The 27,304-nt window shown below is 36.5% G+C and overlaps 1 protein-coding gene across 1 annotated transcript in view; it reads right to left on the bottom strand.

Moving 5' to 3' along the window:
• PIK3R4 (phosphoinositide-3-kinase regulatory subunit 4) overlaps positions 1 to 27,304 on the bottom strand; it is a 79,981-nt gene that overhangs the window by 43,578 nt on the left and 9,099 nt on the right. Inside the window, exons 3-9 of the mRNA XM_029940310.1 lie at positions 25,981 to 26,114; positions 22,949 to 23,531; positions 20,232 to 20,366; positions 18,407 to 18,628; positions 11,721 to 11,894; positions 6,489 to 6,634; positions 4,188 to 4,391 (exon numbers count right to left, since the gene is read on the bottom strand). Coding sequence (XP_029796170.1) covers positions 4,188 to 4,391; positions 6,489 to 6,634; positions 11,721 to 11,894; positions 18,407 to 18,628; positions 20,232 to 20,366; positions 22,949 to 23,531; positions 25,981 to 26,114 — 1,598 coding nt within the window. The remainder of the gene's footprint in view (positions 1 to 4,187; positions 4,392 to 6,488; positions 6,635 to 11,720; positions 11,895 to 18,406; positions 18,629 to 20,231; positions 20,367 to 22,948; positions 23,532 to 25,980; positions 26,115 to 27,304) is intronic.

The raw sequence follows: 27,304 nt of genomic DNA, 5'->3' as shown, positions 1-27,304 counted from the left end.
GGGGGAGGGGGGAAAAGAGGTGGTGGTGATGGTGGAGGGCACTTAAGGGGAAGAGCACTGGGTGTTGTATGGAAAACAATTTGACAATAAAATATTATGGAGAGAAAAAAAATATTTAAGAAACTCGTTTTAGTTAAAATGTAAATAAATGATCTTATACACACACACACACACACAAAAAAGAAATATTAAGTGTTGATAGGATATGGTAAAAAGGAAACCCTCATGCACAAATTGGTGCAGCCATAGTGCTGCCCACATGTTCCAGTAATTCCACTTCTGGCTATTTACCCAAAGAATATAAAAACACTAATTTGAAAAGATACATGCACTCCAGTGTGTACTGCAGCATTATTTACAGGAGCCAAAGTTTAGAAAACAGCCCAAGTGTCCACTGATAGATGAATGGATAAAGATGAGCAATATATATGAAACATTACTTGGCCATTAAAAAGAATGAAATTTTGCTATCTGCAACATGGATAGAATTAAAGAGTATAATGCTAACTAAAAAAGTCAGAGAAACACAAAGCCCATATGATCTCACTCATGTGTGGAATTCAAGGAACCAAACAAATGAACAAAGAAAAAAAAGAGACAAACCAAAAACAGACTTAACTATAGAGAACTGATAGTTACCAAGAGAAGGTGGCGGTGGGGAGGATGAAAGAGGTAAAGGAAATTAAGAATACACATATCTTGAGCAGTGGATAATGTATACAATTGTTGAATCACTATATTGTACACCCGAAACTAATATAACACTGGATGGTAAGTATCCTGGATTTAAATTTTTTTAAAAAAGGGGGTTAAAAGGATCAAACTATTTCCATCTGAGTTAAGTGTACAACAGAACGATCCAACACTGTATAAAGGAATTCAACACTCTAACAACATAAAATTCACAATCAACAGAGAAAGAAACTGGGTGGCTCGGGATCAGAGATTGGAGGAAAACTTACATTATATACCTTCCAATATTTTTTTTACACCTTGTATTCAAATAAACATCTTTTAAAACTTAAAAATGTTAAGTATTTGTCATTTTCTAAAGGAGTGAGATCAGAATATTCTTATTCTGTATTAGTGGATAATGAAATGGATACAAATAAAGCAGAGGCGTCTTGTAGATGAGCCCTGCCATGTATCAGCTCCAGACGGTCAGTCCTTTTAAAAATCTGGAATTTAGGCAGATTCTAACTACCGTATGTTCCAAAAGTGTACTTTAAAAGTCTATTACCCACGGAGCGCCTGGATGGCTCAGCCAAACATCTGACTTCAGCTCAGGTCATGATCTCATGGTTCGTGAGTTCAAGCCCCGTATCATTGACAGTGCAGAGCCTGTTTGGGATTCTCTCTCTCCCCCTCCTCACTTCCTTCCCTCACTCATGCTTTCTCTCTCAAATAAACTTAAAATTTTTTAAAAATTAAAAAATTTTTAAAAAGTCTATTATCCAGAGCTCTGAACATATTTTCCCACAGAAACAATACTAGGCTGGTCTAGAAAAACCAATTTTACCCATGATGCACCTCAAACATAGTCCTATACTAAAAAGCACTATAAAACCCCGTTAAAAAAACAAAATTGTAGTTGTATTCAGACTTCCCATTTGCAGAAGCTAAAAGCATCCTTCCATCTGTATCCCTGACATTACAAAAAGGGACTCAACTCCCACTTTCAAAGCCTCCCCTGACTCCAAGCCTCTGCAAGTAATGCCAAGACTCAGGTAGCACAGAGACCAAAAAGAAGTGAAGCAAAGAAAAGGCGTGCAAGGGGCTGGAGGAGATGAACTGCACATGGAATCTTCCTAATTCCATAAAAAACTCAGTCTCTCGGTCTTAGCTTCCTGTCTTTTATTTTGAGGCAAGGTGGCATGTTGGAAAAGTATGGGATTTGGAGTTAGACAGGTTTAGGCTCAAATGTCAGCCTTGAAACTGAATGAACTGTGTGAGCATAGGGCTGCAGTTTCCTTAACTATAAAATGGGGATAACACCTGTTGTTGAAGGTTGTTATAAGGTCAGTCACAAATAGGGAAAGCAGTGGTAGACTCGTTGTAGGTCCTCAAAAAAATGGAAGCTGGTATTGTTCTGCTTTTACTTGACCTCAGAGCCTCTGGCTTGCTCTCCTCTCTACTAGTAGTACCTGTCCTTTGAAACAGAGACTATGGGGGCGCCTGGGTGGCTCAGTCAGTTGAGCGCCTCACTTCAGCTCAGGTCATGATCTCATGGTTCGTGGGTTTGAGTCCCGCATCAGGCTCTGTGCTGACAGCTCAGAGCCTGAAGCCTGCTTCTGATTCTGTGTCTCCTCTCTCTCTGACTCTTCCCTGCTCACACTCTGTGTCTCTTTCTCTCAAAAATAAACGTTAAAAAAATTTTTTTTTAATAAACATTAAAAAATAAAAAAATAAAAGTTATATGTCAATTACAGGTCAATTAAAAAAATTTTGTTAAAAAAAAAAAAAGAAACAGAGTACTACTAACTCTTAAGAGTCTCCTAAAACTGATAGTAACCGAAGCAATAATAAAACAGGAAAACATGTTCCTCTTTCCCTACTGATACAAATGAGAGTATAAATGACAGAAATGAATACATCAAGCGCTAATATTTCAGAGGAATACAAATCAGTGAGTTTAGTGATGCCATCATGGTGCCCAATAGTGAGGGCTGGCACTGTGGAAACAGCACTGGAAAAGGGGTGTAGAACAGTAGGAAACAGTAATTAAAAAGGCTACAGAAATGGCTCCTTCCCTCACCCTCCTTTTACCCAGGGCACTGGCAAGACCTATGCCTAGAGCAAGATGAAAAGCAAAAACCAGGGGCTGGAGTGACTCCATGAAGAAACTAATGACTTACTATGAAATTTTAGAAAAGAAGCTTTTAATGTAATATACAGAATTTGTAAGCAAGAAAAGAGTACAAAGAATAACACTATCCAAACCCAAAGAAGCATCTAAATTGGGGTGATTTTTATTGCATGCTGAAATATTTTTGATAAGGCTTACTCAAAAAAAAAAAAAAAAAGAAAGAAAGAAAAATGTAATTCAATATCCAATTTTCCATAAATTGCTTTCTAAAATATAAAATACACCTAATGTATGAGATGAGACAAGATTAAAAGAAGACCCAAAGAAAAAGCTCTTTAGTAATTCAAGGCACATCAGATTAGGTCTTCAAAAATGTAGGAACCACTGGCCTGGAAGGGACATTCAGAGGCAGCTCCAGCCTCCAGGAAAACTGAGACCTAAAAGAACCCAAATGGTGATTGACCAGGCTCCCTGGGAGAGGGGAGAGGGGTTCATTCCATTTTCAATCACCTAAAGCAACATATGAGCATGAAAGAACACTGGACACTCAGTGACTCGTACGACACAAGAAAGGATTTGTATCTTCAAATTGATCTAATTCTCTCTGCAACTGAAGCATTTTCTCATCTTCTTGTTAGACAAGACTGACAAGTATTCTCTAAACCAAAATGTCCTGCAGACTTAAAGACCGTCATTAAAGTTATCTCTCAGCATTTACTTTATGGCTCATGGAGCATTTATTCAGAAATTGTATTCTTTATTTCCAGCCATTTTCATTTCTGTCTTGACTTCTCAAAGTTCCATATATCCCTCTTAAAACAGGACACTGAATCTAGAATATTTCTAAAAAGGCTTTACTAATTCCAAGCATAATAAAAATTACTTACTAGTTTTAACGATTTGTTGATACAAATTCACAGGCTTTTAATATGCAACAGCAACTGGTTTATTCAATCTAAAATGTATTATAAATTCCAGTTATTTCTGCTGTTTGCATGTAGTGAGAACTCTAGATTTGAACTAAAACTAGTATCTTTCTGTGGCGCATCTGTGCTTTGTAATGTTTCCTCTAGTTTAACGTGTTTTGGGGGATTTTTTGGTGAAATATGGAACTGAATCAAGAATATTACTCCAATTTAAGGTTATATCTACTTTCTCCCTTATTTACATAGGCAATAATCACAAAAGAAACTTAACAGGTCTCCCGAGATTCCTTACTTAGCTCAAACTAATGCCTTATCATCCTAGCATCTCTGATATGCCAAAGCAAATGTATTGGATATCTGCCACGTTTCACTTATGAGGCAACCTAATCAGCCAAAATAAATTTTTAATAGTAAATGGATGCTTGTAAATTTAAGATTTCCAAAAGTGATACAACCTGTGAGAGCAATTTCTTCAGAAGCTGCGCTATGGCAGGATCCTCCGGTGGAGGGCAGTCAGCAAGAGACCCATTTCGCTTCTTCTGGCGCATGTGAAGATGTCTGAACAAGCTAGTGATGTCTTTAGACCTCAAAGCATAATCAAATATAGAACGACTTACTGGCTCTTTTAAAACACTGAGTAGAACAAGTTTCCTTTCAATCTATATTAGAAAAATAAAAAGAATCAACCAAAGATACAACATTACAGTTATTTTCATATATAGTAAGTACAACTTGTGTTAACATAGGTATTTATTTTCTAAGAAAATGGGAGATTCCCACATTTGCAATTTTTTCTTAAAAGAAAAAAGACTTTACTAGTGACCTTTAAGAGCAAAGGGTTTTATTTTCATTGCTAGAATTTGAATATATGTGTCTTTCATATTGAAGAATAAATCCATACTCAGACTGAAAAAATTCAGAAAATGACCAAGAGCCTTTTTCTAGCTGCCAAATGTGAGGATGACCTCCTAGATCATAAAAGTACTTATGGCGGGGCACCTGGGTGGCCAGGTCAGTTGAGTGTCTGACTTTGGCTCAGGTCACGGTCTCACGGTTTGTGTGTTTGGGCCCCACGTCAGGCTCTGTGCTGACAGCTCAGAACCTGGAGCCTGCTTCAGATTCTTTGTCTGCCTCTCTCTCTGTCCCTCCCCCCACTCACACTCTGTCAAAAATAAACATTAAAAAAACTTTTTAATATATATAAAAAGAGAACCTATGGCTCACAGGTCTAACAGCCAAGAGGGACTGACCAAGATCAGATGCTCAGTCATCAGGTTTCTCAGTAGCTTCAACCACTTCTTAAAAACATTGCTCTCTCCATAGAGTTCATAAAATCCTTCCTTGTGTTATCCCCAAGGATACCCTCCTTGTCAATGCATATACCTCCACCCAGGTGCCCCTCACAAACATCTAAACAGAACAGGTAAAAGAAGAAAGAATCTCTACACCTTATTCCAAGGGAACGTCAATAAATTTTATAAGAAAGGGAGGGGTGGCATGTTCAGCGTGGAGGCTGCTTAACATTCTCTCTCCCTCTGTTCTTCCCCCTCCCCCGCTCCTACATGTACTCTCTGGAAGGAAGGAAGGAAGGAAGGAGGGGGGGGGAGGAGGGAAGGAAGGAAGGAGAAAAGGAAAGGAGGAGGGAAGGAAGGAGGGAAGGCAGGCAGGCAGGCAGGAAGATAGATGGGTGGTTGGGGTGCCTGGCTGTCTCAGTTGGAAGAGACGCAACTCTTGATCCTGCCCCACGCTGGATGTGGAGATTAAACTTAAAAAAATAAATAAAAATGGCATATTTTCTAGTTATATTACCTTTCATACATATATAAATTGCTGAGATAAAAATTAGAAATTCTAAAAACTATGAAATAAAGAATGATGACTCCCAGAAAAGAATAAATCTATGAGGAAAAGGACAGAAGGCAGAGCCACGCCTCCTCATTTCCAGAAGATATCCAATGTCATTTTCTCCTACCAAAGGGAAGGTACATTGGAATATAAAAGAACTAGGAGCCAGAAGCATGTGAATTTGCAATAGGGAAATAGAGCTTTACTAAAAAATTGAGTATGTCAGAATATTTTAACAGAATCCTATCTCAACAGTTCACTCAATATAGACAGATCGTGAGCTTCCCAGGAAGATGAAGGGTGTAAACACTGTCAAATTGGGTAAAAAAACTGCCTTATACAAACCAAATACCCAACGTTTATCATCAAGTCTCTACTGGGAAGTTGAGCGGGTGGGGGGGAGGGGGGGCAAGTCAGTAGATTAAAAAAGATTTAATAAGATTTTAAAAGATTAGAGTTTAAAAAAAAAAAAAGAAAAAGAACAGAAATCAGAACTAGTTAGTGGTCCAAAAAACCCAAACATCCATAAAGCCTTTTTTCCATTTATTATAAATGCTGACTTTGGTTGAAATCAGCCTAAACATTTAAAATAAAAGCAGAGTTCCATCACTATACATTTCCACTGTATTTCCCATTAACAGCAGATGTTTTACAACTCTGGACATAAGAAAATAAAATATGAACTACTGAGTGCTACATGATGCATAACATGATGGATAACATAATAGTCTCTTGAACTTTTCTCACCTTTAATATTGTTTGTTCTAATAACATTAGCTAGCTTAAAGGAACATGAAAATACTGTATCCCAATTTAAATCTTTATCATTTTAAATAAAAATACGTCTCTCTAAACCTTTTTTTATGGGGTGCAGTTTGGAGAGGACTGACTCCAAGTCGGAACAAGCATACCTGTATTATTGGCTGAGTAATATATGGGTCAAGGTAAGGCATCAGTTTGCAGTATACGTCCGCTGTACTTATTTGATCAGCCACCACTGTGATAAATCCTACGGCACCATAGCGTATCCACAAATTGGGATGACACAGGAATGGGGCTAATAAGGAAAAGAAAAAGGTATGGATTTAAACCATGCTCATATCTATCAGGATAAACAAGTTTTCACCTCATAACACAACTAATAAAAGGCTTATACCACAATGTTACTTTACTATCAGCTGTTTTCACATACTTAATTATCCGAAGGCATAAACTCAACATACTGATATTATAATATTCCTTATCATAAATACCAGCATTAAGACCATAAAAGAATATAAACAATATTTCTCTGACATTCTTTTTAATGAAAAGGTTTGATCAAATCTAATATATCATTCATATATTCATTCACAAGGCATTATGAATAGAAACTAAAGGCAAAAGACATGATGCTCATTCTTTTTTTTCTTAATTTATTTATTAATTTACATCCAAGTTAGTTAGCATATAGTGCAACAATGATTTCAGGAGTAGATTCCTTAGTGCCCCTCACCCATTTAGAGCACCCACCCCCCACAACCCTCCCAGTAACCCTCTGTTTGTTCTCCATGTTTGTCTCTTATGTTTTTGTTCCCCTCCCTCTTTTTATATTATTTTTGCTTCCCTTCCCTTATGTTCATCTTTTTGTAACTTAAAGTCCTCATATGAGTAAAGTCATATGATATTTGTCTTTCTCTAATTTCACTTAGCATAATACCCTCTAGTTCCATCCATGTAGTTGCAAACAGCAAGATTTCATTCTTTTTGATTGCCAAATAATATTCCATTATATACATATATATATGTATAAATATATACATCTTCTTTATCCATTCATCCATCGATGAACATTTGGATGCCCATTCTTAAAGAGTTTAAAATATACAATTAAACCAGAAAAGTAAATGAATGTTCTTTTCGTCCCTTTTAACGATATTGCATATTACACCTGAAAATTAATGACTTCAACTAATCAAAGATTTTGAATAAAATTCAAACTTTTAAATGCCTGATTTAGAATAAAACTTCTAAAAGCAAAAAAAAAAAAAAACATACATACACACATAAGCAGACACATATTTGTTCTGAGTATGCAGAAGCATCAGCATTGAGAGGATATTAATTTTATAAGAAATTTAGGGTAACAGAAACAACACTATCACATGCTAATATTACTTATAGAAAAAGGGGAAGGAGAAAAAAATTGTTCAAAGTATCTGTTTCCAAAGTTCTGCCATTTCCAATTCCTTTCATTATACATGAGGAGACTTGATTATTTCATAAGCACCATGCAGCCTCTGATATATCCAACCAAGGAGGGCTAGTAGTCTCCCTTTGACAACAGGCAAAACGAGGAGGACTGGAAAAGCACTGAAAAACCTCCCAGGGGCGCCTGGGTGGCTCAATCGGTTGAGCGGCCGGCTTCGGCTCAGGTCATGATTTCACGGTTCATGGGTTCAAGCCCCGTGTCGGGCTCTGTGCTGACAGCTAGCTCACAGCCTGGAGCCTGCTTCAGATTCTGTGTATGTCTCTCTCTCCGAACCTCCCCTGCTCGTGCTGTCTCCCTGTCTCTCAAAAATAAATAAAAGACATAAAAAAAAATTAAAAAAAAAAAAAAAAAGAAAAACCTCCCAAAGGTAGCTGAACCCAAAACGACATGGCAGGAGTTAGGCATGAGCTTGAATTGTCAGTCCTAATTCTTTACGTTACCTGTTACTGTGCTCATGGTATACAAAGGGTACTTCTCTGCCTCTTGCTTTTAGTTCGGTCTTATTAACCTGCTCTGGCCAATGAGAGATTAACAGATACAACACTAACAGAGGCCTGAAACGTGCTACACAGCTAAGCTTGCTGTCTCACGCTTCCACCATCACCCCAAACATAACCTGGAAAACTGCTGCCCATCTAACACGGGCGCCAGAATGAGGCAGATAATTACTGTCACCCCAGACGATGTGGAAATACAAAGCCTAGAGCAGAGCCACCCACACAGCCCACAGGTGCATGATGAGAACACTACGGAAGCATTTACTGAGATTCTGATGTCGAGGGCTGCACAGCTTCACTGTGTCAGTAAGTAGCGAACTGATACAAAGAACCCGAAACACTCAAGAGGATTTCCAATAAAACAGTGTACTTGATCTTTTCTCTATTCCAGTACATTCCGATTCTCTGGGGACAGCATGAGGGAAGGGAGTATTGACAGTATCTAAGTGGGAAGAGTGTAGTTGTTTTTTTTTTTTAAACTGGCAAAGGAATCATGATGCCATCATCACCACCATCATTCCCTTTAAGAATTGCTACAATAGGGGCGCCTGGGTGGCTCAGTCGGTTAAGCCTCTGACTTCGGCTCAGGTCAGATCTCACGTTCATGGGTTCGAGCCCCACGTCAGGCTCTGTGCTGACAGCTAGCTCAGAGCCTGGAGCCTGTTTCAGATTCTGTGTCTCCCTCTCTCTCTGACCCTTCCCTGCTCGTGCTCTGTCTCTCTCTGTATCAAAAATAAATAAAACATTTTAAAAAATTAAAAAAAAAAAGAATCGCTACAATAGACTACATATGAAAACAGCACAGAAAGATATGTATGATTTATCATGTTTTAAGTAGGTGTTTCTAAGATACTAAAAACTGTTTTTTCTTTGAAAAATAGTTCAACATGCCAACCAAAGATTATTTGATTCTTCTCAGAGAAGCAAGGCTTTTTTTTTTTTGACCCTCAACAGATAGTACCAAATTCATTTCCAGTTCTAAGGCAGTACCACATCCAAGAAGTTGTACCATACTGAGTTTATTCTATACCTACAGATAACCATTTATTTTGATGCTAAATTAAAGATACAGAGTGTCCCATCTGTTCATCCTATAATCAATGACAACAAACAGCAGAACCCAGAAAAATCTCTGAAAAATATGAAGAGGGGTAAAAAACTATCTTACGATGATTTTTGCTTAAAAATGTTAATTCCAAGCTACATTAAGTCTCAAAAATAGTTTCCAAATAATTAGGCAACAGAAGAGATATATTATATGAAATTAGAACATATTTATATAGAGAGAATATTCATTAAAATAAGGAAGATCGAAGTCAAAAGTAGGAAAACTTGACCCATAAAGGTAATGCCACTTTCATAGGAGAGAAAAGAAAACGCTGATGTGAAAATTCAGAAAATGAAAATAAGCAGGAAAGTATTCCACGTCGCAAGATATGCATGTTAAGACAATATATTTTCTACTTAGTATTATCAAGGAAACACTCATTTCTTTTTTTTTTAATTTAATGTTTATTTATTCTTGAGAGAGAGCAAGCAAGAGAGCATGAGCAGAGACAGGGGCAGAGAGAGAGGGAGACACAGAATCTGAAGCAGGCTCCAGGCTCTAAGATGTCAGCACAGAGCCCAACATGGGGCTCGAACTCATGAACCGTGAGATCATGACCTGAGCTGAAGTAGGATGCTTAACCAACTAAGCCACCCAGGCGCCCCGGAAACACTGCCTTCTATGCCTGCCTTATATTACAGCACTCTGTAGCTTAATACTTCAATGTAACAGAGATTCTCATCATGATTTTGGTGCCAATACTCAATAATTTCTATTAAATTTATAATTATTTTTATAATAGTCATAAAAATTCAAACCAAATTAGGGTTATAAACTAAAAGAACAATTACAAATATTTGAGTATAAAGTAAGAAAACTACATATGCTTAAATTTGCCACAATTTTTTTGAAAAGCTATATTCATGCCTTTAAAAAAATTTTTTTTTTATGTTCTTTAGTTTTAAGAGGCAGAGACAGTGGGAATAGGGGAGGGTCAGAGAGAGGGAGACACAGAATGTGAAGCAGGCTCCAGGCTCTGAGCTGTCAGCACAGAGCCCAACACAGGGCTTGAACCCATGAACCGTGAGATCATGACCTGAGCCGAAGTCGGACACTTAACCGACTGAGTCACCCAGGTGCCCCTATTCATGCCTTTAAATTTTCCAGAAATTTTATGCATTACTAGCTACTACCTATTTTCTCAACAATCAAAATAAATAATAACTCCTTCGTCTTTTTTTTCTGAGGATTGCCTTAAGAATAACCTATAAACAAATTTAACCAATTTTGACTTTCTATTAATTTTCCTTGGAACAACAATTAAGCATGTTATCCAAAACAGGCAATTTTCTAAGATTCCATGTCCTCTCAGGAAAGAGCCAACTCAATATCTTACATTCCTTACTTTCTTAAAACGTGAGAAGACTAAAAGTTCCAAATATTTTAATTTTACTATGTGCCACATTCTGAATTTTAAGTTGAAGAAAATAGGTAAATGCTATAAAAGCCAAACATTAATTTTTTTCATAGGTTAATAAAATTATTAACACTGGGGCAACCAGGTGGCTTAACTTTGGCTCAGGTCATGATCTCCTGATTTTTGAGTTTATGCCCCACTTCAGGTGAGCTCATGCCCTGCTTGGGGTCACCCCTACTTCTCTCTCTCTCCCTCTGCCCCTTGTGGGATTCTCTCTCCCCTTCTCTTTGTGCCCTAGCTCACTTGCGCCCTCTCTCTCTCTCTCCCCCGCTCTTGGAAGGAAGGAAGGAAGGAAGGAAGGGAAGGAGGGAGGGAGAGAGGAAGGGAGGGAGGGAGAGAGGAAAGAAGGAAAGAAGGAAGGAAGAAAATTATTAACAGTAGTAACTTAAACACTATGAATTCTTAACAGGCAATCAGTACAATGAAAGACATCACAGACAATCCTGTACATTCAATTTCAACTTAACTAGTGGTCATGTGTTCAAATTATGAGTCGACTCTTCAGAGCAGTTAAGGACTTTATCTACATCATGTTAAACAAAACTAAACAAAAACAATTTATTTTTCAAGTTAAAGACTTAACTACAGATAAAAACAAAGTGATATTTCCCAAGCTGGGCTAGAGGACCACATGATCCGGTCTGTTTGCCTGTCACTCTCTAATACACATGAAGCATGAATGCATAAACATGCAAATATGAGTGCACATGTGGACGCCTGCATGTGCATGCGCGCGCGCACACACACACACGGGACAAGGCAATTGAAAATCTGACTCTGTATTTCCTAGAACTTTTACAATGCTCTATCATTTATTTCTCTTAAGACAGCTTAATATTCTCCTTCTAATTCTGAGAAACAAAAACTTACCAATATCACTGGCAAATTCATAGACATGGGGTTTTTGTAGCAGCGCCAGCTGGCACATACAGGTAAGGGCATTAAGAGCTTTAACAATAACAAATTCCTCAGCATCACTAAGACCTTGCTGAAGCAAGGGTTTGAGAATTGAAGAGCTCTGCCAGCCAACATAGGCAGCAACACCTGAAAAAAAAATCAACATTACATGATTGTTCTATACCTGAAAGTACAAATACCATTAAGTTAAACCATAAAATTAATCAAAATCCAAATATATTGAGCAACAATCCAGGAGAACACATCGTACTTCCTACCCAGCATAATAAATGAAAAAGATCCACACCAAAGCAAATCACCAAGAAATGCTGGAACACCAAGGGGGAAAAAAAAGACCTCACGAACTTACAGAAAGAGAAGTATGTCCCCTAAAAAGGGAGGAGGAACAATGAAAATGATCTTCACAAAACAATATTTAACAACAATGGTGGCTAGAACACAACAGAGACAGACCTCCAAAGTTATGAAATAAATTTTATACTTAAACTGCCAATAAAATAAGAGAACAAAAATAAGTTAGTTTGCAACATGCAAGGACTACCCAGGTTACCTTCCCATGCAACCCTTCCTAAGAAAGTTTCTTGAGGATGTATTTCAGCAAAACAAATAAAATGCAGAATGTCCAAAATGGCGGATATAACCTAAGAATTCAAGGGAAAAACCGTAATAGCTAGCAAGGACTCAAACCAATCAGCCAAATTAGAACTAAAAGCCAATAAATTTCAAAAATGTTATCAAAAAGAAAAATGGAACAGAGGCGCCTGGATGGCTCAGTCGGTTAAGTGTCCAACTCTTGATACCAGCTCAGGTCATATCTCATGGTTTGTGGGATCAAGCCCCATGTTGAGCTCCATGCTAGCAGCATGGAGTCTGCCTAGGATTCTTTCTCTCCCTCTCTCTCTCTCTCTCTCTCTCTCTCTCTCTCTCTCTCTCTCTGCCCCTCCCCCACTTGCACATTCTCTCTCTCTCTCTCAAAATAAACATTAAAAAGAAATTTTAAATTTTTTTGTTTTATTTTACTTTTGAGTGACAGAGTGAGCAGGGGAGGGTCAGAGAGGGAGGGATATACAGAATCTGAAGCAGGCTCCAGACTCTAGAGTGAGCTGTCACACAAAGCCTGATGCAGGGCTCAAACTCATAAATCGTCAGATCATGACCTGAGCCAAAGCCGGACGCTTAACCAACTGAGCCACCCAGGCGCCCCTTAAAAGAAATAAAAAAAAAAAAAAAACATAAAAATGGAATAGATTACAAGCAATAAAAAAACTGGTAAGAAAGAAGTTTGATATAAGAGACAAAGTCAAGAAGTACTACTTCTCTAAAAAGGAAAACAAAGGAATCTGAAACTCCAGAACAAAAATTTGTTCAAGAAAATCATGGTATAAATAAAAAGTAAATTAAAATGTACAATGTCCTTAATAATCTGAAGACAGAAGGGAAAATCTATTGATGACACTGTAAATATTCCCAAGTGATAAAGGAGTCATGGCATTGGAACTATGGAGAAGCAAATATAAATTTACTACACTACTTGGCTCTAAAGTCAATAAAATCTACATATTCATAATCATGTAAATTTTGCTTTGAATTTTCAAACAGTCTGTACTAGCACAAGACTTTATTATGAGTACAGAAAAAAATGTAAATATTGTCAACTATAACAATGCATTTTTAGTTGAACTATCAATAACTGGTTGAAATAACCAACCAACAAAGAAAAGGAAAGACAGAAAGAGAGGGGTACTCATCTCCTTTTAGTCCAAATGGAAAGTACATCAATAAGAAGTAGGTTTAATTATTTAAAGTTATAAAATAAGCACACTAAAACTAAAGCACTGAAAATAGTGATCTACTTCTCAAAAACAGAGGGGAAGGAGGATCAGGGCATGAGGAGTTAAATCTTCATATGGCAGAGAAAAAAGTCAAGAGATAAAGTCTAAAGTTAAGAATTCTTAAAAGCAGTATAAAAGTCTTAGAGATATGGCAGTCAACACGTGAAGGTATAAAACTAAAAACAAAATCCAGAGTAGTTGCCTCTGGAAAATGCAACTACTGTTTTTCATACATTAGTTTACAGATTTTAAATAATTTACAAAAGCATATTTCTCCTATAACTGAAAAAGTAATTATAGAAATTTTTTCTTGGGGTGCTGGGGTGGCTCACTCAGTTTAGGGTCCAACTCTTGATTTTGGTTCAGGTCAGGATCTCATAGTTCATGACTTCAGGTTCCATGTTAGGTTCCGTGCTTACAGCACAATCTGCTTGGGACTGTCTCTCAAAAAATAAGTAAGATTTTTAAAAAACACTTTTAAAAACTTTTTTTTTTTATGTTTTATTTATTTGTGAGAGAGAGACAGAGACAGCATGAGCAGAGAAGGGACAGAGAAAGAGGGAGACACAGAATCTGAAGACAGGCTCCAGGCTCTGAGCTAATTGTCACCAAAGAGTCTGACATGGGGCTCGAACTCACGAACTGTGAGAATATGACCTGAGCTGAAATTGGATGCTTTTTCAACTGAGCCACCCAGGCATCCCTGTGTTTTCTTTAATAAAGAAAAAATACTACCTAAAATTCCAGTGAATTATATTTAGGAACTTCATAAACTGGAAAGTATAATAAGCCAAAATAGCTCAAAATATTTTGAAGAATAAGACTGACATCTTGAGAACTTATCCTACCAGATACTAAAGTCACTTATAAACACATAATTAAAATAAGTATTCTAGAACTATATTAGACAATTAATTTATGATAATTAAATATGATATAATTAAAATATGACATAAATATAATAAGCGTATAATATTGAGTACAGAAATAAGAAATCAAGGGAATAAAATGGTACCCAGAAAACTAAAAGACGTAAGCCTGCAACAGATAATAAGAGAAGCTTCATAAATCAATAGGAAAGAAATGAAATGTTTAATAAATAGCATAAGAAAAAATAATTATTTATCCGAGGAAAATTAGATTTCACCTCATACCAGAGTCCAAAATAAAGATCAATGAAACAGTTAAGTGTGAAAAATAAAGATTATAAAATAGATGTGCACCCAAATTATTAACCTAACAAGTTACTTGAAAAAAGTTATTTACCAATGATTAAATGTTAATGTTTTTAAAATATATTTATAAAAGGTTCAAAAACATCAACAAGGAAGGAAAAAACCATTAGGAAAACAATGGGCCAAAATAAATAAAAAATTAACAGAAGTACAAATGAGTAATCAACATGAGAAAATTTTTCATCTCCACTGATCAGCAAAGAAATAGACATTGAAACAAGTTATTTTACCATACCAACAGGCAAAGATTATCCCATGCCGAGGGGTATGCAGTATGGTCAAACAGTGCTGACCTGAATGGAAAATGACGTAACATTTTTTGAAAAGCTTATTAAAATGTATCACTTTAAAAAATATATTCATATTCTTTAACCCATTAATTAAAATTTCAGACTTCTATCCTGAGAAAATAATCAAAAGCAAATAAATGTGTTTATGTAAAATATTATCTATACATGATAGGGAAAAAATAAAAATAAATATCCAAAAGTGATAAACTTTGGTAAAACAGTATGATGGAATATTTTAATCTATTAAAAACTATGGTTTGAGAAAATTATAATGATATGAGAAAATGCTTAGAATATATGTAGCTGGAAAAGAATTAAGAAATAATAAGATTAAAAAGTAACATAATATATACATAGTATTTATGTGCCCAGCACAATTACATGTTAATTCATTTTATCTACACAACACATAAGTATTATTATTCCCATTTTACAAACAGGAAAAATAAAGCACAGCAGAGACTAAATGATTTCCCCCAAGAACCACAACTAATAAATGACAAAACCAGAATATGAACCCCCCAGTCTGGCTCCAGAATGCCTACTCTTACCAGGTACACCGTAACGCCTCATGACATGGAAAGAAGAGGGGAAAAAAAAACCCTACAGGACTAAAACACCAAAACACAAACAGAGGTCATAATGAGTTGTAATGACTTCTAATATAAAAGATTCAAAGTGACTGGTTTCCTTCTTGGCTTCTGTATTTTCCAAACATTCTATAGAAAGCATGTATTACTTTTATAAACAAAATAAAAACAATGAAAATTATTTTAAAATAAAATAACAAAGGCATGATCCAAAATACATATGAACTGATCAACAGATGGTGGAAGTTCTAAGCATCATCTTTTCCAGAAAAAATAAATAAATAAAACTTATGAAGCAAGAAAGAAAGATATGAGAAGCAAAGTATAGTAGGAACAGTAAATGAATCCAAGATGCAAGACTGAGATGAATCAATAAATTAATACAAACAGTAGAAAAAACCATCAACAAAATGCAACCAAGTGAATGGGAAAAAAATATTTGCAAGTGATATACCAGATAAGAGGTTAATATCCAAAATATATAAGGAACTTGCACAACTCAACACCAAAAAGACAGACAATCCAATTACAAAATGGACAGGGGACCTGAATAGACATTTTACCAAAGACATACAGATGGCCAACAGATACACGAAAAGATGCTCCACATCACAAAATAGGGAACCCAAACCAAACCAATGAGCTCTCACCTTACACCTGTCAAAATGGCTAGAATCAAAGACAGAAACCAACAAGTACTGGTGAAGATATGAAAAAAAAAAAAAAAAAGGTACCATTGTGCACTGTTGGTAGAAATATAAATTGGTGCAGCCACTGCAGAACACAGTATAGAGGTTCCTTAAAAAATTAAAAATAGAACTTCCATATGATCCAGTAATTCCACTGCTGGGTAGTTACATAAAGAAAGTAAAAACACTAATCTGGAAAGATACATGGACCCCCATGTTTATTGCAGCTTTATTTACAGCAGCCAAGATATGGAAGCAGCCCACGTGTCTGTCAATAGATGAACAGATAAAGAGGTGGTATGTATATATACAATGGACTATGACTCAGCCACAAAAAAGAATAAGATCTTGCCATTTGCAACAACATTGATGACTAGACAGTATTAAGCTAAATGATAAAAGCCAGAGAAAAACAAATACCATACGGTTTGACTAATATGTGGAATCTGAAAAACAAAAGAAACAGACTAAAAAAACAAATAAAAAGCAGAAACAGGCCCATAACCACAGAGTACAAACTCAGGGTTGCCAGAGGCGATGCAGGATGGGGCAGTGGGAGATACAGGTCTCCAGTTATGAAGGAACAAGTCACAGGGATAAAAGGTACAGTGTAGGGCATACAGTCAACATATGGTGCAGCTGTAACTACACACACACACACACACACACACACACACACACACACACAATTTTATAAATGACCAAATATAAAATTGAAAAGGTCAGTACAAATGGGTAGAAAGGGATCCGCTATTATTCAAAAATAAAAATATTAAATCTTGGGTCAAGCATATAATCTATTCAACATAAAGTCCTTTTTATTTTCTTCTAATTTTGAATCCAAATGTAATTGGAGCCATGCAGGTCTAATACAAAATGTCTCTCTTCTTGCTGATAAACTAAAAATCAAAACTTGTAGATTTTGAAAAAAGTGGAAAAAAGCTACAAGCTACTTAATTTTTCTGACATTTTCAGTTTACACAAAACATAGCATGCAAGCTTTAATTTTCTTCCAAACATAACTGATTTTCAGGGCACCTGGGTGGCTCAGTCAGTTAAGCATCAGACTTTAGTTTAGGTCATGATCCCATAGTTGGTGAGTTCAAGCCCTAAGTCAAGCTCTCTGCTTACAGCTCAGAGCCTAGAGTCTGCTTCAGATTCTGAGTCTCCCTCTCCCTCTCTCTGCCCCTCCCTGGCTTGTGCTTGCTCTGTCCCTCAAAAATAAACAAACTTTTAAAATTAATAAATAAATTGATTTTTTAATTGATTTTCCATCATACTGGTACCTTAACTGTTGTTTTCTAATTTAACAGTTATTTTCTAATGCATGTTTACTGTAAAAAAATTTGGCAAATATAGAAAACATAAAGAAAATGTTGACCTATAATCCCAGCCTCAGAGATAGTCACTATACAAATCTTCGTATATTCCAGACCTCTTTATAAACATATGATTTGTTACTGTTACCTTCTAGAACCTACATCAGTCACTTTAATAGTATTTCATGGTACTTTCCGAGGTCATTAAATATTTTATTTATTTACTTACTTATTTTTGAGAGAAAGAACACACACACACACAAGTGGGAGAGGGGCAGAGAGGGAGGGCAACAGATGATCTAAAGCAGGCTACGTGCCAACAGGCTGACCAGCACCAAGCCCAATGCAGGGCTCAAACCCATGAACTGTGAGATCATGACCTGCGCTGAAGTGAGACTCTCAACCAATTGAGCCACCCAGGTGCCCCTAAATATTCTTTTAAAACAGTTTTTAATGAACACATAGTATTGCTTCAGATAAATGTAACACAGTTCAATTAATCAATCCCTGATCGGCTAAGATTTTCATTATCCAAAAGCAGCATAAAGACAGACACAGCAAAAGCTCATTACATTATTAATGAAATCTGATAGTATTGTCACCTCTCAGACCTCATGGAAGTACTGTTTAAGAGAGTAATTCAAAATCTTAAAGATACATTTTAAAACAAATGGAAAACATACCAACTATACTATCAAAAAAAGCTCCACGCAGATGCCAATCATTCTTATCATTTAGGAAAGTGATCATGTGTGACAATAAAACATCATTGGCTTTCTGACGTCCAAAGAACACACACAGCCGTGTTATTCCATTTTCCATTAAGGTTTGTTTCACAATATTTTCAGGGTCACTTAGCAAAGTGACAACTTTCTGCTGGACCATTTCATGTAAGGCTTGCAGCTCTAAAAAAGTAAAATAAATAAAATAAAATAAAGATAGGATCCATTTTTTCCCAAGATACAGACCTAGTCTTCTCTCTTACTCCTTGGAGAAACAGAATGATTAAAAGAAGTCACCACAAAAAGCCTGTAATCACTAAATGTTTCCACTCTTCAAAGCTCTGAAGGCTAGAGGGGAAACCGAAATATAAAGGGAAGTACGATATCTGATAAGCAGATGCCACAAGCATGGGTACCATCTCATTAATTACACAGGTCTATTTTTAAGGCTCAAGGAGCACATGATGGGAAAGCATGAAAAAGATCACACTGCCAATTTAATCAAGGACTTCCAAATACTGGACTAGTTAAGGATATTCTCTGATGGTACAAATTAATACTTTTAGAAGCATTTCTAAAGTCAGTTTATTTATTTTAGAAAGCAGAAAACGCGCTGCAAATCCTGGTGAGGCTATACATGACCTGGCCACCTGACGACCTTCTCTGACTTTATTTCCTACGTAACCTTCCCTTTTCCTTTCCCTTCTAAAATGGAAGCTCAACGAGATCTTTTCTGTCTCCTTCACCACTGTATATCTAGTGTTTAGAGCAAGCACACAATCCCCTGACACACAACTGCCTGATGCAGAGCTTATAGTTTAACAATTATCTGTTGGCTAAATGAATGAGGACAGAGGCCACTCCTGGGACAGCCAAGGAATAAGGTGACCTGAGAGGCAAAATACAATGTTCACATGAAGACAAACTTTAGACTAACTCCCAAAAGGCTTAACACCTAACTAACTTCATTATCTATAAAGGTCCAGTTACATGGTTACAGAATGTACGACAGCATTATTTTCTAAGTAATTCCATGAGAAAAGCAGGGATTTCCTTTCTGATACCCCTCCTGTAAGTTCAAAATTATTCCACTGCCTTCAACTGCAGAGAATACACGCTGTCTAAAAACGATGCCATTCTAACAAGTAACAGAGCCTTTACTATTGTCTACAGCATAAAAATCTCAAAAGTCCGTTTTTCTAGCTTTTCTGAACCAGAAACATCCTAGAACAGATCTAAATGTTATTTTACTTCTAAATCTTTAATTCAATAAACATTAACTAAAAGCCTGCTAAAAGCTGTATGTATACCAAGAAATTTAAGACATGAACGTTGACCTCAAAGAGTTTCTCATCACATCTGCTCACTTAAAGTAAAAGGTGTGGGTTTTGATGCACACATCAGAGATAGTATGACAAAAACAGTTTATCACTGAGGATGCTCAAGGTATACTAACATACAGAGAAAACATTTAGATTCTTTAGCTATGATGTTTTCAATGTTCTTTCTTTCATCTTGTAAGAATTATACAATTCAATTAGGTTTACTGTTGACACAAATCAATTGTGACTGAAAAACAACTGAGCCTAGAATCTGTGGCAACAAGTTGATCATTTTCCAGCTAGATGACAGTGCATGAGAACAGAGAGAACAATCAGACACCAGGGACCTTTCCCGCCTACATATATGGTATTCTTTCATCTATATGAAAATGATGATAGTTTCTTACAAGTCCACATTAGTAATTCATTATAAATAATAAATCTGGAAAAGGAAATCATATTACCTGTGTCGTAATTTCCATTGGGATGTGTAACTTCATCTATTTCTTCACTATTTGGGTCATTTTCCATATTGAGATTTTTTAACTGTACTAATTCCAGGAATCTCAAAGCTGTTTCTGCCAGCAGAGCTATGTTTTCTATATGAGAGAGAAAATTTATAATGGTTATGATCTCAAATCCTTATAATGCTTGTAACTTCTCCTTCCAGTCTTTATAGATATAATAATCATAAAACTCCTCTCCCTTCCATTTTTTATTTATGCCTGTGCCTCAAGTCTTCTTTCCCTCCCATTTCTGTGCTTTTTTTTAAGTAGGCTCCACGCGCAGCATAGAGCCCAACACAGGGCTTGAACTTACGACCCTGAGATCAAGATCTGAGCGGAGATCAAGAGTCAGATTCTTAACCAACTGAGGTGCCTCCATTTCTGTGCTTCCTAACATATGATCACACCAGCCAACAACTGCACTCTCTTCCTTCTTAGCAGTAAATACCACTGGACATAAAGTTTAACTATCTTACTCAATTCTAAAACTCACTTTTTCCTTAATTTTTAACATCACTACAATTGAGGTGGATCTCACAAGAGATTATGAGTCTCTCAAATGCAGTGATCACCCTCATCTTGGAGTCCTATTCCCCACCCCCACCAGGTTCAACATTGTTCTGAATAGAACAAAAATTTACCTCTAAATACCCAAGATGTGAATAACTGTAACGTCTAACGATGGGAGAATCTGGGCCATCCTCTGATAAACAGTCAAAATCCTAGATGAATGTCCCCACTTTAATGAACATATCTTTCTTAGGAAAAGTCTCTTACTTTCCTGGGCACTTCTAAAATCTTAGTAGATCTATGCCTATTTCCCCATTTAAGACACAACACACTTGAAAGTTTACACAAAATACAAATCTATACCACTTCCGAGTTTTAAAAAAAATACTGTAAAATAAATTTTAAATTTTATTTTAAAATTTTATAATTAGTGATGTGTGGTTTAATTATATTTGACCATTCAAGTTCAAATAGATTTCTGGCTCTCCTGGGGGAGGGGGGGCGGGAAGGCAGTTTTATCATGCACTAAGCCGTGATGAAGGAACACTGCAAGGTACCAGCACTGACCCTGGGTTACCATGGACTCCCACCATAAAAAACCAGAAGACAGAAGAAAAGCAGAGCTGCTTCAGAATCAAGGTACAAACCAGCAGCCCAGAGGACTGAGGAAGGACATTTAGGTCATATTATTTGGCCTCTCCCATTCCCAATTTCCTCACGTAAAATGGAAGTAATATAACAGCTATTATTCAAGGTGGTTGCAAGGGTTAGATGCAAGAAAGATATAAATCTTAGACTCTTAGAACCCATATATCTTAGAATCTGGGATCTGTCTTAAAATCTATATATCTCTTGCAAGCAATCCTTGCAACCTTGAGCAGTAGATGCTCTGACACAGAGGTGTTTCAACAAATAGTGGCTATTATTTTTATACTATCACTATTAGTAACTGTCACTATGTTAATATAGCACCTACACATCAGAACCTTAACTATTTAACACAACTGAGAACAAACTAAGACCAACAGTAGGTCATAAAACGCTCAAGAAAAATATAACTTGTTTTTAAAAACCTATAAATTTTTATTTAATTCCATCTGGTTCAATTATATTTGCAAAGTGAATTATAACTATGCTTTGTTTCAAATGATAAACTCAAATGTATGTATCTTTAAAAAATTCTGCATTTTCTAGGCTTGACATGTATACCTATATAGTTATGGAAACCAGAAACCATAAATAATAGGCAATGGACAAATATAAATACAAATATACATATAGGGGGAAAAAAACTCAACAAACCAATCACTTTGTGGATGTGCCTAGAGATAACATAAGGCCAGAGTCCGACGACCATTTTTCATATGTTCCATTAAGATAATGACAGGCAAAGACTAAAATTAATAAACCTAGCAAGTATCTTTCAAAAAAGTAATATCATCACCACGTATTATGTACTATTCACAAAGACCAAAACAGAATCACTGATTTCTAGCAGATATTAGAAATACACTACAAATTATGTTAATGTTTCAGGGACATTGTCCATTCAAAAAAAAGTATGCAAAATTAATCTGGGGAGCTAAAAACATCAATCTGTATCACTTGATTTTATGAGTAAGAACTACAAGTGAAACAGGTAAGTGTGTGATAACCTCATCACAAAGAAGCCACACACCTTAAGCACTACAGTAACTGAAAGGACCTTAAAATTCAGTATTAGGCTAAGTTCTTTCAACATCAAATTATCCACCAAAATTCACCTTTTGCAACAGCAACAGACCTATACCCTAAAGCTGATATTCAAACTAACAGATCTGTTCAGAGAAACTTTATAAAATTTCTAAGTTTATAGTGTCTAAAGACACTAGATCAGAGCACTTACTTGTAAACATTAGTCTTACTCCAAATTAAATGTAGTATACCCAGTAAAATCATAAGATTCTGTATTATATACTTTCACTTGATAATTCTGATCAAAAAAGAGTACACATAAAAGGTGAGTCCCAGGAAGAGATTAGTATAAAAATTATTAAGTTGTACACAAATAGTTCAAGGACCACAATTCACCCTTGGAATTCCCAAAGAAATCAGAGAAACAAGAATTATGATAGTCACTAACTTCAAAACTATGAGTGGCTATTTCTTGGACAATAAACTCTTACCAGCATAGGCTAGTCTAACAATAGTAGCATCATCTTGGGCGAGGTGGGCTATGCCTGGCAGAATATATTCCGGATAGATATTGACATCATTGCGAGGAACCTCTTTGACAAGGGCAAGAACTTTGGTCAATGTCCTCAAGGCTTCAGCCCTCACTCTAGGAACAGAGTCATTGCTGAAATGCAAAAGATATGGAGTAATACGATCCAAAAGAATTTCTACACTTAATCTTGGAGCCAAATGGAGAATAAGTTCCAAAGCAGCAAGTTTGGAATCGCAGTATTTAAGGGTCTGTAGACAGGATGTTATAACAGACACCAAGATAACCAGCCCATTTTCCTTGGGCTCTCCTTCTGCTTTTTCCGGCAGATCATGTCCACAGAGATTGTGAATAATGTTGCTCAAATCCTTCCGTATAACCAGAACGCGCTCATCAGCAGAAAGGAATGTTTCCTTGGCAAACTGGGCCATGTAGGGCTGAAGAAAAGTGTAGAATATTTCAGGAAAGGCATTGCCACGCTGCTGCTTTAGGTAATCTTCTGCCCCTAAACGTTTATCTGGCTCACGATGAATCATCTGAGTTACCTACACCAAGGAGAGAAAAGGAATGAAAAACAGAAAACAGATTAAATCAGATGAAAGCTACGAGGGCAACTTACACACGACATAAAAGATTTTTGGGGTAAATCGGACTCTACAATCTTTGATTTTCAAACTACTTTCACAAGTTGACTATAATACCTGATCTACAACTATCCTACAAAGCAACAGGGAATTATATAGTAACGTATTACAGATGGCCCACACACAAAGAGATATACCCTGTTCAGCATTCCCCATTTATTAAGACAGGGAAGTAATACTAATACATTGGTGCCCACAACTCAAGAATTCTTAAAACATTTTTGAGCAGGAAATACCACTGATAATCTGACAAAAACAATGCGGTTTTCCTCCAAAAAAAAATGGATACACAGAATTTTTACATACAAAATTATTCACAATTCTGGAAAGAATCACAAAACCACTAAAACTGATTTACATGCCATATTTCAGATTTATTTAAGGCCTTAATACCACAAGTCCAAGGGAATATATAGTTTCAGTGTAGCTCTAGAATCTAGTCAAAAAGGGAATAAGTGGTTTAAACTTTTCACGCAATATAAGGGGCGCCTGGGTGGCTCAGTTGGTTGGGCATCTGCCTTTGGCTCAGATCATGATCTTGCAGTTTGTGGGTTTGAGCCCCACGACAGGCTCAGAGCTTGGGGCTGACAGCGCAGAGCCTGGAGCTGTCTTCAGATTCTGTGTCTCCCTCTCTCTCTGTCCCTCCCCTATTAGTACTCTGTCTCTCTCTCTCTCAAAAATTAATTATTTTATATTGCTACATAAAAACTTTCCTAGCAATATAAAAAAGATGTTAAATCTTACAAACAGTAGAAATGATATACCTAAGTTGAGTTTATCACGTTTTCTAGTGTCTCAGGGAAATAATTTTCTTTCAATACACAGAAAGCATAATTTCATTTTTCCTAGGCCCTCATAGTCATTATTTAAATATTCAAAATATCATAAAAATATATCTAGTTATTTGAGCTTTCTTTTTCTATTTCAATTAGGAACCTAGCATTGAACTTGTGGGGAATCAAATGCACTATAAATATTTAAAAAAGTGACTTGATAGAATTCCTTTTACATTCAGTTAAGCCTCAAAGATTAGTCAAATTACTCCTTTCAGGGTTAAGAAAACGCAGGCCCAAATTCATGAAGTCACTTAAGCCAAGGTAACAAGACGGATGAGTGCCGTACCCAAAGCCAGAACAGCCAGGTGTACCAACCTAATCCAGGGCACTGTTCACTGAAAATGAGCTAAACTGGCTTCCTCTAAAACATGGTATTTTTTATACTTGCCATTTGTAAGAGAAATTAAAATATATCCTGTATTCCCTACCTTACTATAGAATATTTTAAATATCCTATAAACTTTCCATGACTGAGAGTCACCATCACAAGCCTCAGTTACTGTACTGATGTAATAAAGATCCCCTTGAACAGTAAGGTGGCTATATGGCTTACGTGGCCTGCAACAGAAGTCCTCGTGTCTGCTCTGCTATACTACTTAGTGACTCTATACCTTTCCTTTCCAGAACAACCTTGAAGGTCAAGGCAGGCATACCAAGCTAGGTGTTTCTATATGAAATGGCCCTAAACTACTGTATTATATTCAAGTTGATGCTTCCTGTCTCCTTCATTTTAGATAGGTGTCTTCTTCGTTGCTTACTAGCAAGTTCTATCCCAGAGAGCTCTAACCCCCAGGCACCTCCTTACCTCCTTCCAAATCTTTTCAAAGCAGAGCTATAGACATGTGTATATATATAAAATTATGTGTCTTTTATATACATATAAAATTAGCCAGATGAGCTCTGGGGCACCTGGATGGCTCAGTTGGTTAAGCATCAGACTCTTGGTTTCGGCTCGGGTTGTGATATCAGTTTCATAAGTTCAAGCCCCACCTCAGGGCTCTGTACTAGCAGCACAGAGCCTCCTTGGGATTTTCTCTCTCCAACCCTCCCCAACTTGCTCTGTTTCTGACTCTCTCAAAATAAATAAACTTTAAAATAAATAAATTAAATAAAGCCAAATGAGCTCTGTGCCTAAGAAAGGCAAATATATTATACATTTCCCCCTAAAAAATAAAAATAGGCTGTTAGTGGGGTTGGGGGGGTGCCTGGATGGATCAGTCAGTTAAGCGTCCAACTTCGGCTCAGATCATGATCTTGAAGTCCATGAGTTCAAGCCCCACATCAGCTATGTGCTGACAGCTCAGAGCCTGGAGCCTCCTTTGGATTCTGTGTCTCCCTCTCTCTGTCCCTCCCCCACTCACTCTCAAAAATAAACATTAAAAAATAGGCTGTTGGTAATAGTCTATGCTTTACTGCTTGGCTCCAAATTCATAAAATTCCAGAGAGCTATCAAATGCAAAAGTGAGAACATAATTCTATTAAAACTCTATAGAGAATACTTGCAGCATAGTTACCAATTCTCTGATACTGCGATCTTCAATTTTATTTAACACTTGTTCTGGGAAAAATTGTCCATTTCTGTAAGCCAGAAGTTGAGAAAGATCAAACAGTGGTACACCTTCTGTAAAAAGCTCAGCTATAACACAACCTGGAAAACAGCAGATATAATTCCATTAAAAATGCAATACAAGGTATCTTTAATATAGATCAAGAATTCAGAATATCTGTAAAAACCAAAATGCAAAACTCAAAGTAAACTGAATTAAAAATTTTAATGCAACATACAAATACAGTCAGCAAAATGGGGAAAATGTCTATTGCCTTGCATCAGCTTCTCAAAGTATAAAGTCAAAAGAACGCCACAGAGGGGCACCTGGGTGGCTCAGTAGATTAAGCAGCCAACTTCGACTCAGATCATGATCTCACAGTTCATGGGTTCACGCCCTGCATCAGGCTCTGTGCTGAGAGCTCAGAGCCTAGAGCCTGTTTCAGATTCTGTATCGCCCTCTCTGTTTACCCCTCCCCCACTCGTGTCTGTCTCAAAAATAAGCTATTAAAAAATTTTTTTAAAAAGAACCCCACAGAATTTTTCTCACTCTTAAAAAAATATCAAATTAAATTACTTCCTAGTTCTATAATTAAAATGAATGTGTATATTCATACACACACACTTAAAGACAGATTACAAGCCACAAGAAATACAATGTTTTTTTAAAGTATAGACTTATTACAGAATTAAGTTCAGAAGAAACTGAGAAGTTGTATCTTACAACTCATTTATTCACCAAACAATAAGTTATTAAGTGTCTACTACACACTAGACACTAGCAGTGCATATAACAGAAAATCTTTGCCCTCATGAAGCTTTCATTCTAGGAACAGAGACATAAACCAGTGAATAAACGTGAGAGGAGTGCTACAAAGTACGGCTATGAGACTAGAGAGGGAAGGAGAGAGAACCCAATCATTTTGCACTTATATAATCCTCAAACAAGTAATTAAAAAAAAAATGTATCTACATTCCCAAAAGAACAAAGCAGTTTCACCGAATGATCTGACTGCATTTCACAAGCCTTAAAGAGATCCTGAAATAATCTTAGCTCACAAACTCACAGGTCCTTCTGCCTGGAATGCTACTCCCCCAAATATCCACCTGACTTACACCTCCACTTCTTCAGATCTCTCATCCAATGTCATTTCGGATATTAGCAGTATAGAAACCACCTAGTTTATTTTTTTTTTCTCCATAATATTTTATTGTCAAATTGTTTTCCATACAACACCCAGTGCTCTTCCCCTCAAGTGCCCTCCACCATCACCACCACCTGTCTTCCCCCC

The sequence above is a fragment of the Suricata suricatta genome, chromosome 5 (genome assembly GCF_006229205.1).
Source record: "Suricata suricatta isolate VVHF042 chromosome 5, meerkat_22Aug2017_6uvM2_HiC, whole genome shotgun sequence".
In the NCBI taxonomy this organism is placed as follows: Eukaryota; Metazoa; Chordata; class Mammalia; order Carnivora; family Herpestidae; genus Suricata; species Suricata suricatta.
Note: the sequence above shows the minus strand (reverse complement) of the source record. Positions and strands in the feature narration are given on the sequence as shown.